General features: G+C 49.4%; 1 protein-coding gene across 3 annotated transcripts in view; it reads left to right on the forward strand.

The window, feature by feature from the left end:
• MCPH1 (microcephalin 1) overlaps positions 1–13,790 on the forward strand; it is a 209,931-nt gene that overhangs the window by 69,416 nt on the left and 126,725 nt on the right. Inside the window, exon 12 of one of the 3 annotated variants that reach the window (XM_066234643.1) lies at positions 1,821–1,899. The exons of the other annotated variants lie outside the window; for them this stretch is intronic. Coding sequence (XP_066090740.1) covers positions 1,821–1,823 — 3 coding nt within the window. The 3' untranslated portion in view covers positions 1,824–1,899. Of the gene's footprint in view, positions 1–1,820; positions 1,900–13,790 lie in introns of those variants that run through there. 3 annotated transcript variants of the gene reach the window in all.

The following is a 13,790-nucleotide window of genomic DNA, read 5'->3' on the forward strand; positions in this document are numbered from 1 at the left end:
CAACAGAAAGCACAGCGTGCTAACATCCCCCGAAGAGTAAAACATCGGGTACTGTCTGCTGTCACCTCAGCTTTACACACATAAGGAGAGCATTACCTGGGAAGTTCAGACGAGGTACATTTGCTTGCTCTGGACCAGGCCGGTCACTGGTCCTGCGGAGTGTCCCTGACTGCTCACGTTCAGGGAGGCTGGCACGTCCGAGCCCCTGTTAGGAGGAGGAGCAGGGGCGGGGCTGGGCCTGAGTGTGCTCTCCTGACCTGGTGCTGCCTCCGAGTCACCTGACGGTCCCCTTCCCTGAGGCCACGGACCTTCTGCACATGCTGGAGTGTGGCTCCTGCACGCCCTCCTCAGCTGGAAAAGCAGTGATGTTGGGATTTGAGTTTTCTGTGGGAGCAGCTTCAGGCCCTGCCTTCCAGGGGTGCCTGAGGGCCCTGAGAAGAGCCAGCTTGGGGGACACGAAGGGACCAGACACCAGGGCTCAAGTACAAGGCCTCATCTGCACTTGTGTCACTGCGTCGTCACGTCTCTCAAGCTGGGGACTCTTTCCTGACTGGGCTGGGTCACTGCCAACCTGGACCCTTAGGGGTAAAAGCTCAGACATGAGCTGAGAGCCCTCTCCCTGCCCGTGGTCTGTCTTACGTGGGACAGTCTTCTTCCTTCATGGCCGCTCTCGGTTTCTAGAGAAATTCAATCGAACAAACACGATCAACTCTTTTGAGGGAGAGTAGTCGCTGCTGGTGTTTATGAAGCCACTGCACAGAATGTGCGGAGCTCAAACAATGTAGCACTCAGCAGCCCTTCGCAACTGTAGCCGTGCAGGCCGCAGGTGGCGGCTCCTTTTCAGGTCAAGACGTGTGCTTTCGGGGCCCCTGTCACTGTGTGAAAGGAAGGCTCTGCGGTCCTCTGCCTTTCTCCTGTCCCCAGTGCTGTTTGGGGGGTTCTTAAAATATTCCTCTTGGCTAGCGGTCTCAACTTGCCTCCAAGGAAAACATGATTGGGAATGTTTTTACTTCAGGGTTTGCGTGATACTCTCTGGCGTTTCTTTAGAGCTTTAGCAGTTCTTCAAAATTAGATCGCTGTATGTGGCCCACAAGTCTTATCTAAAAAAATTATAGTGATTTTATGACAACATTCAGTTTGAATCTTTATTGATTTACTAATTTATTTCTTGGAAACGCATGTGCACAGTTTGTACATGTTACAGCAGTTCCGAAGCCACCGTTAGCTCCGCTGTGTTCAGCAGAGGGAGTAACGGGTGTTCTTCCGTGTTGCAGCCGAACGGTCCGGCAGGTACGGAGAAATGGAGAACAGTGTCGGGGTCCCTCTGCTTCCCGTCGACGGGAGACAGGAAGTGGCACAGCGGGAAGTGGAGACCCAGCGGACCACAGGGTCCCTTTAGACCAGAGCCTTCTGTTCTGTCGTGCTCTGGAATAGCGCTGTGCACTTTCTGCTGCTTGTTGGGGTCCCCCATGTCCTCCCTGCCGTGCCTGTGTCTCCTCCCTCCTCCCTCCCTCCCCTTGCAGAGGGCCCCATTCGCCCTGGGAGGTGAAGCACAGGTGGGGGCAGGTGGGGGGGTCAGCCCATGGTCCCGTTAGAAAAGGGGATTGTAAGCACTCGGGTGCAGCTCCACGCAGGGCTCTGCAGCAGCTGTCAGGGCGTGGCTAGGGTTTGGAGCTAGGTCAACCCTACCGCCAAATTTCAGGGCGGTTAACTTAATAAAACAAAAAGTCCCTACAACCATCTTGTAAATCAGAAAAGGATTTCATGATGGGTCCACTTTCTAGAAGTGAATAATGTACTCAGATACGGCTCTCTCACAGTGAACCCAGGAAGCCGTGACCCACTTTCACTGGTGTGACGGTGGGACCAGCTGCCCAACGGGCACGAAGCACACAGCCCACGTCGCCTGTGCCACCCTGCCCTGTGAGGGGCGCCAGCCACCGTCCTGACACACTGCAGCCCTGACCTCTCCATTGTCCTGGGCCGTCCCACAGCCCTCCCAAGACTGTACAGAAGGACTCATCTTTAAAAAACGTTTCTCTTCTTTAACTTGAAGTTGGCGATTAACTTCTGAATGCATTCTGAGAATAATTCATAGACAGAAGGTGCTTGGTCTACCACAGCCGTCCCTGGGGACTTTGAGCTGCTGTCTTCTGTCCTCGGCAGCAGACACGGGCTGCAGCCTCGCGCCAGGGGCGGGAGCCGCCAAGCTGGCCAAGGTGTCCAGCGGGGTCACTGGACCTGCTTTGGCTTGGTTCCGGAGGTCCTTCCACTCAGTTACAGATCTGCCCTTGACAAAGTATTAATACTTCTACTGAGAAAGCATTTTCATGTGGTTTTGTGAGCCAGTGTTACCACAATAAATTCATTTTTTTGTATTTTTTCTGAACTGAAAGGGAAGGCAGACAGACTCTCGCATGTGCTTGACCAGGATCAACCCAGCATGCCCACCAGGGGGCAATGCTCTGCCCACCAGGGGGCATTGTCTGCTGCAACTGGAGCCATTCTAGCACCTGAGGCGGTCACCTTGTAGCATCCTCAGTGCCAGGGCCAACTTTGCTCCAATGGAGCCTTGGCTGTGGGAGGGGAAGAGAGAGAGAGAGGAAGGAGAGGGGGAGGGGTGGAGAAGCAGATGGGCGTCTCTCCTATGTGCCCTGGCTGGGAATCGAACCCAGGACTTACACACGCTGGGCCAACATTCTACCACTGAGCCAACCGTTCAAGACGTCTGATACTTTTTATATGTGACCCACACAATGCATTTCTCCTAAACCTATGGCCCTGGGTCTCTGCAGAAAACGTTTTAGTCTTTTCTTTACCAGAGAATGAGAAGTAATGTAGCTAGAAATAATTTTATCAGCTGAAATACCAGCTTGCCTTAGGTGCAATAATAAATTGATGTTAGTTTTTTTTGAATTGGCTGTGTTCTTTTGAAAGAAGGCTCCTCTCCCTGATCTGAGGGGATCCCCAGGCTGTGGGCAGTAGCCGGGATACCTGCACATGCTCCTGTGATCTCTGTTGGCCTTCGTGAAGCGGGCAGAAGGAGCTGCTTGTGTCCTTCGCATGACCTTCCTGCCCGCTCCTTGCAGCCTCTCACACCATGAGGGTGTCCTTCAGTGCGGACAGAAACATCTGTACCAAACTTCGTTTTATGTACTTCTGTCTGCTTTGGGGCTTGTTGGATAACAAAACAACAAAGAAAAGCACACAAATACTTTGTGACAATAGGTTTTTTCCTCTTTTTAAAATGGATTTTATTTATTTACTGATTGGTTGCTTTTGAGAAAGGTGAGGAGAGAGATAAGAAGCATCAGTTCTTCGTTGCAGCTCCTTAGTTGTTCATTGATTGGTTTCTCATTTGTGCCTTAACCAGGGGGCAGAGGGGGGCTACAGCAGAGCTAGTGACCCCTTGCTCAAGCCAGCAACCTTGGGCTTCAAGCCATTGACCTTTGGGCTTCAAGCCAATGACCTTTGGACTTAAGCCAGTGACTTTGTGATCTTGTTAATCATCCCTCACACTAGCTGGTGACCCCACGTTCAAGCCGGTGACCTCAGAGTTTCAACCCTAGGACCTCAGCATCCCAGGTTGACGCTCTATCCACTGAGCTACCACTGGTGAGGCTTTTTTAAACATTGATTTTAGAGGGAGAAGGACAGATAGACTGGAAGGGACAGATAGGAACAGACAGGAGGGAGGGAGATAAGAAGCAGCAACTCATAGCTGCCTCACTTTAGTTGTTCATTGATTGCCTCTCATATGTGCCTTGGCCAGGGTTCCAGTCGAGCCACTGACCCCTTGCTCAAGCCAGCAGCCTTGGCCTCAAGCCAGCAACCCCGTACTCAAGCTGGCAAGCCCACCTTCACACTGACATACTCGGACTCAAGCTGGCAAGCCCACCTTCACACTGACATACTCGAACTCAAGCTGGCCAGCCCACCTTCACACTGACATACTCGGACTCAAGTCGGCAAGCCCACCTTCACACTGACATACTCGGACTCAAGTCGGCAAGCCCACCTTCACACTGACATACTCGGACTCAAGCTGGCAAGCCCACCTTCACACTGACATACTCGGACTCAAGTCGGCAAGCCCACCTTCACACTGACATACCCGGACTCAAGCTGGCAACCTGGCAATCTTGGAGTTTTGAACCGGGGGCCTCAGCATCCCAGGTCAATGTTCTGTCCTCTGCACCACCACCAGACTCCACGTATTTGTAATGTTTTGTGTCTATACTTTGTGCTTTACTGAAGTAGGACATTTATTTCAGTTGTGAAGTGGTAAGCAGTGTTTTGAGACAGCCATACCCCCTTACATGGCACCCGGATGAGGGCCAAGCAAAAGCTGCGGCAGATGGTAAAGCCGCACCTTTGTGGCAGCTGCTGGTCACTGAGTGATTTCAAGCTCACTGGGGGCCAAGGTTGAGCCCCCTTTACTCCTGTGGCCGGCCCCCAGGGTGGGACACGGAGCTCAGCACTGTGTATGTGTGTGTGTGTGTGTGTGTGTGTGAGAGAGAGAGAGAGAGAGAGAGAGAGAGAGAGAGAGAGAAAGACATGACAGAGAGAGGGATAGACAGGGACAGGCAGACAGGAAGGAAGAGAGATGAGAAGCATCAATCATCAGGTTTTTGTTGCGACACCTTAGTTGTTTGTTGATTGCTTTCTCATATTGTGCCTTGATCGTGGGGGCTACAGCAGAGCAAGTGACCCCTTGCTCAAGCCAGCGACCTTGGGTTCAAGCTGGTGAGCTTTTGCTCAAACCAGATGAGCCCGTGCTCAAGCCAGCGACCTTGAGGTTTTGAACCTGAGTCCTCCGCATCCTAGTCCGACGCTCTATCCACTGCACCACCGCCTGGTCAAGTAGCGCTTACTTCTTGAATGAGTAAATGAGATGGGTGACTAAATCTACAAATAAGTATACATAAATTTTTTAAATCTCAGAATTTCTTCTTGTCCTTCTTGTCTTTTCAGAGCTGAAAATGTCATATAAAAACATTGTACATCCCTATAAACTACAAAGATATTCTTGTATCATGTTTCCTATTAAAATTCATGACAATCAGAATACTTGATGCTCATTTAAGAAAATAAAAATCAGTATCACTCACATTCATGAAAGAAGAACAAGAAAAAAACAGTGATTGCTCCTAGTTGCCATAATATTTGGATTATTGTCTGTGATGGTAATAATAATTGCTTTGTTTTCATAGAGCAAAGGGATGTTTCTGCTGTTTATTTTAGTTACATTGGAATGTGTTATATTTATTTCATTGTTTTCGTTTTGATAAGAAAAATACGAGCCTGTGTTATTTATAAAGATGTTTGGACTTCACTTTTAAGTGCACTCACTGGCGAAATGCTGGGTCACCCCGGGCTCTGCTCAGCGATATGGAAGAAGGGGCTCCCAGAGAGCCGTTAGGCTCTCAAATCCCAGAATAATCCGTTTTCCTTTCTGCAGGCCAGAAAAGATTGGGTGCAGTCCAAGCGACATAAATCTCGCTGGAGCGCCTGTGTACAATCCCGCTAAACACTGCTGTGGGCAGAGCAGGCTATCTCCCCACCAGCCTCCTCTTCCTCTGCCTGAGGCTGTCTCCCCACCAGCCTCCTCTTCCTCTGCCTGAGGCTGTCTCCCCACCAGCCTCCTCTTCCTCTGCCTGAGGCTGTCTCCCCACCAGCCTCCTCTTCCTCTGCCTGAGGCTGTCTCCCCACCAGCCTCCTCTTCCTCTGCCTGAGGCTGTCTCCCCACCAGCCTCCTCTTCCTCTGCCTGAGGCTGTCTCCCCACCAGCCTCCTCTTCCTCTGCCTGAGGCTGTCTCCCCACCAGCCTCCTCTTCCTCTGCCTGAGGCTGTCTCCCCACCAGCCTCCTCTTCCTCTGCCTGAGGCTGTCTCCCCACGCAGCCTCCTCTTCCTCTGCCTGAGGCTGTCTCCCCACCAGCCTCCTCTTCCTCTGCCTGAGGCTGTCTCCCCACCAGCCTCCTCTTCCTCTGCCTGAGGCTGTCTCCCCACCAGCCTCCTCTTCCTCTGCCTGAGGCTGTCTCCCCACCAGCCTCCTCTTCCTCTGCCTGAGGCTGTCTCCCCACCAGCCTCCTCTTCCTCTGCCTGAGGCTGTCTCCCCACCAGCCTCCTCTTCCTCTGCCTGAGGCTGTCTCCCCACGCAGCCTCCTCTTCCTCTGCCTGAGGCTGTCTCCCCACCAGCCTCCTCTTCCTCTGCCTGAGGCTGTCTCCCCACGCAGCCTCCTCTTCCTCTGCCTGAGGCTGTCTCCCCACCAGCCTCCTCTTCCTCTGCCTGAGGCTGTCTCCCCACCAGCCTCCTCTTCCTCTGCCTGAGGCTGTCTCCCCACCAGCCTCCTCTTCCTCTGCCTGAGGCTGTCTCCCCACCAGCCTCCTCTTCCTCTGCCTGAGGCTGTCTCCCCACCAGCCTCCTCTTCCTCTGCCTGAGGCTGTCTCCCCACCAGCCTCCTCTTCCTCTGCCTGAGGCTGTCTCCCCACCAGCCTCCTCTTCCTCTGCCTGCCTGGTGTTTAGTCTCTGTCGCTCATATCTCTGGAGAAGGGGAAAGAGTCCCTAACGACTTATTTTTAGGACTTTCCTGCTTATCTTCTGTGTCTCGGTTAAATAGGTCACATTAAGGTTTTGGTTTTGTGCCACTTTTTTTTTTTTTTTTTTGAGGCAGCTGGCGTGGCACCATTTAAGCCTTAAGGTCGTAAGAGTCCCCTGAGGGTCTGGTTCTGTGTGTCTGGGAGCCCCGCAGGCTCTTCACTGCCCCCAGCTCCCAGGTGATGTGCCCGCTGCTGGCCAGGCCTGCACTGTAGGGAAAGGGGCTGGAGACACAGAGGGTGTGGGCGTGGGCGTGGGCGTGGGGGCCGGGACTGCACTGTAGGAAGGGGCGGGAGACACAGAGGGCGTGGGCGTGGGCATGGGGGCCGGGACTGCACTGTAGGGAAAGGGGCCGGAGACACAGAGGGTGTGGGCATGGACGTGGGGGCCGGGACTGCACTGTAGGGAAAGGGGCTGGAGACACAGAGGGCGTGGGCGTGGGGGCCGGGACTGCGCCCCACCCGGGGCACGTGTGTCCCACAGGAGGTCCCCGGGTCGGAGCTGTCTTGTCAGGAGACGTGCATGTGTCCTCTGCTCCACAGTGCAGTCCTCCGTGGAGAAACAGGGACCTGGGCCTTTTCAAACCTGGAGCTCTCCTTGAGTTCTGGTACCTTGCGCGCAGTCACGGCACTTGAAAATGCGGGATTTCAACTTTGAATTCAGGTTTTCCTCCATTCCTGGTCCACATTCTTCCTGGCATCTCCTTCCAGAGACAGCCTAGACTAATCTTAACCTCGGACTGATACCTTAAATGTGGATAGATTCATTCCGGGACTGCACACCACCTCACGTGTTTCTGAAAGACGATAAGAGAGTGAATGTTAATGCTAACCTTGCCCCCTACTGGTTGTATGACAGGTAAGGCCATTGGACTCTCTCAGCTTGTTTCCTTATCAAAATAAACTGCTCAGTAAGCACTCAATGAATATTTGTTACCATTCTTATTAAGCATTGTTGGACACCTATCACTCAACTCGATTCAAATCATAACCTGAATGAACTTTGAAAACACTGCTCAGTGGTGGAAGACACAGAGATCACATATTGTATGATCCTTTCACGGGACGCATCCATAACAGGTGAACCCACTGAGACAGAAAGCTACTGGTAGTTACCAGGGGAGGGGAGGGGAGGGGAGGGGAGGGCGAGTGTGGTTACTTTGTGGGTACAGGGTGTGTTCCTAGGGTGATATACATTTCTAGAACTAGAAAGCAGGGGTGGTTGCACAGCATTGTGAAAGTACTAAAAGCCACTGAACTGAACCGTACACTTTAAAATGTATAAACTGTAGATTGTGTGAATTTCACCTCAATTTACGAAATTATATACGAAAACTGCCTCTGAGGCAGGCGTGACGTCTGCTGTGTAGGTTTGGTTTTTTTTTAAATAACCTTATGGAATTACAGAAAGTATTTCTTGATTCTCTGAGATGTGTTGGAAATACAGAGGAATGGCTTATTTTGGAACAAATAATATTGCCTTGAAACTTGGCCAGTCCAAGTTGGTCTTTTCAGAGGACTTAGACCTCTGATTTCTGGCTCCAGATTATTGAGGACATAAACGCCCTGTGATTTGTTTTTAAAAAGTATACTATTGGTAGCCCCAGTGTATTTCTCCTGAGGCTTAGCCTCGATTAACTTCATTGCCACAACTATTACAGTAACCACATGGATACTTTGTAATTTATAATGATGTATAATGTTTTCATGAGACAGCAAGGTTAGCTAACTTGCCTCTTGCTACAGAGCTGTAGAGAGATAAGAGATTGGTTTAACCCAGTTGCCCGGATTCCGGGTTCTTTATATACCCTGTACTCTCTAGCAGTGGGAGAAACTAATACTCTCTCTCCTTCTACAAATAAACCAGTGTAATAGCAGCGAATTCCCCTAAGGTTGTCTTCTTTGAGAACATCAATTACCTTCATCACTGAGACAAAGCATCTATAAATTCTGATGAGAAAAATATTTAAAATGTGATTTATATAATTTTGCTGTTAGCTTAAAATAGCAGAAACAAAGTAATATTTTTGTTATCCTTCTGTAGAAACGACATGTGTCCAGCCAGTGCTGACTGTACATCTCTCCCTGCACAGCTGGCGGGGGAGGCATGGCCGGGCTGAGTGGGACGCAGTCCGCCCCGGCCACCGGCCAGTGACTCGTGCAGAAAATAGAGCAGACTTCTGGATTGTTTGAAATGAACGAATTCCCAAGTCTGGCACGAGGTTCTGTCACATTTGATTTTAATTAATCAGCTGATGTATTTTGTACAATATACATTCTTTTGTACGCAGAGAATATTGTTGGTGTTCCCCTCTTCTTTTACTGCTGTGTTCTCACAAGTATTTTTAGCACCACAACTGCTGTTGCGTTTAACACTCGCATATGGCCGACGGTGTGCTCTGGAGGTCTGTCCAAAAATGAAGATTGATTCAGCTATTTAGTAACTTGGAATAAACTAGTCATGCTCTTGAATGAGTTACATCAGCTTCATGTGACAATTGCAGTTCTCATACCAGGAGGGAATCGTTCTTACGTGGAGTGATTCAGTGTTTTTCAAGTGCAGCCTACAATCTCTCCTGCAGGTTGCTTTTCCTTTCCTCCCAACTTTTTCTCCTCACTCATATATAGAAATAATTTTGTATTGTTTTCCCTCCCTTTAAAATGTTTTTGAGAAGTCAAAACTTAAGGAGTGCCTTGCTAAAGGAATGTTTGCTTATTTGTGAATAAACTATTTTATGCCTGACCTGTGGTGGCGCAGTGGATAAAGCGTTGACCCGGAACACTGAGTTCGCAGGTTTGAAACTGTTCTAGCCTGGTCAAGGTACATATGGGAGTTGATGCTTCCTGCTCCTCCCCTCTTCTTGCCTGACCAGGCGGTGGCACAGTGGATAGAGCGTTGGACTGGGATGCGGAGGACCCAGGTTCGAGACCCTGAGGTTGCCAGCATGAGCACAGGCTCATCTGGTTTGAGCAAAGCTCACCAGCTTGGACCCAAGTTCGCTGGCTCAAGCAAGGGTTTATTTGGTCTGCTGAAGGCCTGTGGTCAAGGCACATGTGAGAAAGCAATCAATGAACAACTAAGGTGTCACAACAAAAAACTGATGATTGATGCTTCTCATCTCTCTCCATTCCTGTCTGTCTGTCTCTATGTATCCCTCTCTCTGACTGTCTGTCTCTGTAAAAAAAAAAAAGAAAGAAAGAAAAAAAAACTTAAACAGATGAAAAATTTCTTAGGAAATTAAGAAAATATTAAGAAATTTAAGATGAATGTTAGGAAAAAAAGTAATTTGTTTCATTTTCGAAAGTGACATTTACTGAGGTTGAGCTATATCTAGTGCTTTTAATCACTCAGAATTTTCTAATTCTTTGGAGAAGAGGAAGTTGAGGCAGCTGTGAAAGCACCGTGACCACCAGCCAGCAGGGCCACCTAACAGTCTGTGCTTTATAACCTAAAACCAAGCAGAACCAAGCGGAAGAGGCCTGTGCTCTCCACAGAGACATTAACTTGTACACGAGAACAGTCTGTGCTTTATAACCTAAAACCAAGCAGAACCAAGAGGAAGAGGCCTGTGCTCTCCACAGAGACATTAACTTGTACACGAGAACAGTCTGTGCTTTATAACTCAAAACCAAGCAGAACCAAGCGGAAGAGGCCTGTGCTCTCCACAGAGACATTAACTTGTACACGAGAACAGTCTGTGCTTTATAACTCAAAACCAAGCAGAACCAAGCGGAAGAGGCCTGTGCTCTCCACAGAGACATTAACTTGTACACGAGAACAGTCTGTGCTTTATAACCTAAAACCAAGCAGAACCAAGCGGAAGAGGCCTGTGCTCTCCACAGAGACATTAACTTGTACACGAGAACAGTCTGTGCTTTATAACCTAAAACCAAGCAGAACCAAGCGGAAGAGGCCTGTGCTCTCCACAGAGACATTAACTTGTACACGAGAACAGTCTGTGCTTTATAACTCAAAACCAAGCAGAACCAAGAGGAAGAGGCCTGTGCTCTCCACAGAGACATTAACTTGTACACGAGAACAATCTGTGCTTTATAACCTAAAACCAAACAGAACCAAGCAGAAGAGACCTGTGCTCTCCACAGAGACATTAACTTGTACACGAGAACAATCTGTGCTTTATAACTCAAAACCAAGCAGAACCAAGCGGAAGAGGCCTGTGCTCTCCACAGAGACATTAACTTGTACACGAGAACAGTCTGTGCTTTATAACTCAAAACCAAGCAGAACCAAGCGGAAGAGGCCTGTGCTCTCCACAGAGACATTAACTTGTACACGAGAACAGTCTGTGCTTTATAACTCAAAACCAAGCAGAACCAAGCGGAAGAGGCCTGTGCTCTCCACAGAGACATTAACTTGTACACGAGAACAGTCTGTGCTTTATAACCTAAAACCAAGCAGAACCAAGCGGAAGAGGCCTGTGCTCTCCACAGAGACATTAACTTGTACACGAGAACAGTCTGTGCTTTATAACTCAAAACCAAGCAGAACCAAGCGGAAGAGGCCTGTGCTTTCCACAGAGACATTAACTTGTACACGAGAACAGTCTGTACTTTATAACTCAAAACCAAGCAGAACCAAGCAGAAGAGACCTGTGCTCTCCACAGAGACATTAACTTGTACACGAGAACAATCTGTGCTTTATAACCTAAAACCAAACAGAACCAAGCAGAAGAGACCTGTGCTTTCCACAGAGACATTAACTTGTACACGAGAACAATCTGTGCTTTATAACTCAAAACCAAGCAGAACCAAGCGGAAGAGGCCTGTGCTCTCCACAGAGACATTAACTTGTACACGAGAACAGTCTGTGCTTTATAACTCAAAACCAAGCAGAACCAAGCGGAAGAGGCCTGTGCTCTCCACAGAGACTTTAACTTGTACACGAGAACAGTCTGTGCTTTATAACCTAAAACCAAGCAGAACCAAGCGGGAGAGGCCTGTGCTCTCCACAGAGACATTAACTTGTACACGAGAACAATCTGTGCTTTATAACCTAAAACCAAGCAGAACCAAGCGGAAGAGGCCTGTGCTCTCCACAGAGACATTAACTTGTACACGAGAACAATCTGTGCTTTATAACCTAAAACCAAACAGAACCAAGCAGAAGAAACCTGTGCTTTCCACAGAGACATTAACTTGTACACGAGAACAATGTGGGTTTAAGCTGTCCCGTTTTTATAAGCCAAATGAATCTACCTCTCAATGTGTTTTCATGCAACTTGAATGCCTTGCTATTCCTCTGCACTGCATTGGAAGTCCTAGCCTGTGCAATAAGGCAGGAAAAAAATGTATACGCCTACAGACAGAGAAAGGAAGAAATAAGACTCTCCATTCACAGGAAACATGATGGTCTGCCTAGAACACATCAGCGGGCTACGGAAGAGCCCCCACCACTGGTGGTTCGGGTTCAGCAGTGTTACAGGGCACAGGGTCAGCTGGCAGAATTCAGTTGTTCTGTGTACTAGCGATGGACAACTGGAATTTTAACTTCTTTTTTCCTTTTTTTTTTATTTTTTTGTATTTTTCTGAAGCTGGAAATGGGGAGGCAGTCAGACAGACTCCCGCATGCGCCCGACCAGGATCCACCCGGCACGCCCACCAGGGGGCGTCACTCTGCCGCAATCAGAGCCATTCTAGCGCCTGAGGCAGAGGCCATAGAGCCATCCTCAGCGCCCGGGCCAACTTTGCTCCAGTGGAGCCTTGGCTGCGGGAGGGGAAGAGAGAGACAGAGAGGAAGGAGAGGGGGAGGGGTGGAGAAGCAGATGGGCGCTTCTCCTGTGTGCCCTGGCCGGGAATCAAACCCGGGACTCCTGCACACCAGACCGATGCTCTACCACTGAGCCAACTGGCCAGGGCCTGGAATTTTAACTTCTTAAAAATCACCTCCCCCAGAAATGGAAATATGTAAGTTTAAATTTTACAAGATATTTGTAGGGCCAGTTTGCTGAGAACTGCGGAACTCTTCTGAGAGAAATCCACCAAGACCAAGATGCAGGGGAGAGGTACTGTGTTTATGAATTGGGAAACGATGTTTTTAAGCCGTCTGTTCTCCCATTTTGATCTTACATGCGACCCAGCTGCAGTCCCGAGTGCAGCGGGCGTTTCTGTGGGTCTCAGCAGAGTGCTGCCTGGGCCGAGCTCTTTCGAAACGGCAGCAAAGGTGGGGACCCACGGAACAGAGGGATCTAGGTGACGGGTAATGAGAACTCCCTGTACCGTCTGGGCAGCTCTTTTGTAAGTCTAAACGTTTTCCAAAATGAAATGTTTTTAAAATCAAGTATAATTTATGAGGCTTATAATAAAAAAAAAATGGCACTGCCTGCCTGTTGTCTCCTAGCCTGATTCCCACTCTTAAAACAGCGTTTTCATATTTACCCACGTGTTTCTAAATAAAGGCTTTCCTGCCATTTTCTGTTTTTTTCATTTTTAGACATCATATGTAGACTTCTATGGAACATTAAAATATGACACTGCAGCTTTTCCTAGTACCTACCCCTCCCCTGTCCAATCTGCCCAGTATTGTTAGGACGTCTAAGGTTTTGTGTACGCATACGAACACAGTCACACATATGTGTGCACGTATGGCTGATTATGAATCGGAAGGCAATGAGCCATGTAACACGATGAGTCTGGTTTCTCCCTGGTGATTTCTGTCTGTTTTTCCTGAGGCAGTTATTTTGATTGCTTAGCTTTCTACGTACCTGTCATAAATTCACTACAAAAATTTTGAAGAGCTTTATAGTTCTCTGAAGTCTGTCTGCACATTCAGATGACCCTTCAGACCCGTTGGTTTTTCTTGGCAGCACCCCCATGAACCCCATTGTCTCACCCCTCAAGACGGGTTCTTTGTAGGTCTGTGGGGCAGTCTTGGTCCTGAGACGGTCGCCCGTGGGGTCCCGGGAAGCCCCTGCGGCTTGCTTTGGCCTCTGTTCATTCCGGGGGCTCAGCTCATGGTCTGAAGTGGTGCGTGCTAAGGAGGCGCTGAGAAGCCGGTGGCCCGAGCGGCATATGGACAACGTGGCGTGGACGGGGTGTCTGCGTTCGTATTTCTACGTCTTCCTGAGCTGGTCACTGTCCTTGGAGGAGAACGCCCGTGTCATGCCCCCGGTTGTGGCTGGTGCCCCGCGTGAGGCGGTGCTGGAGGGAGGTTCTCTGCACGTCTCACTGGTGC

This window comes from Saccopteryx bilineata, chromosome 6 (genome assembly GCF_036850765.1).
Source record: "Saccopteryx bilineata isolate mSacBil1 chromosome 6, mSacBil1_pri_phased_curated, whole genome shotgun sequence".
NCBI classification, from domain to species: domain Eukaryota; kingdom Metazoa; phylum Chordata; class Mammalia; order Chiroptera; family Emballonuridae; genus Saccopteryx; species Saccopteryx bilineata.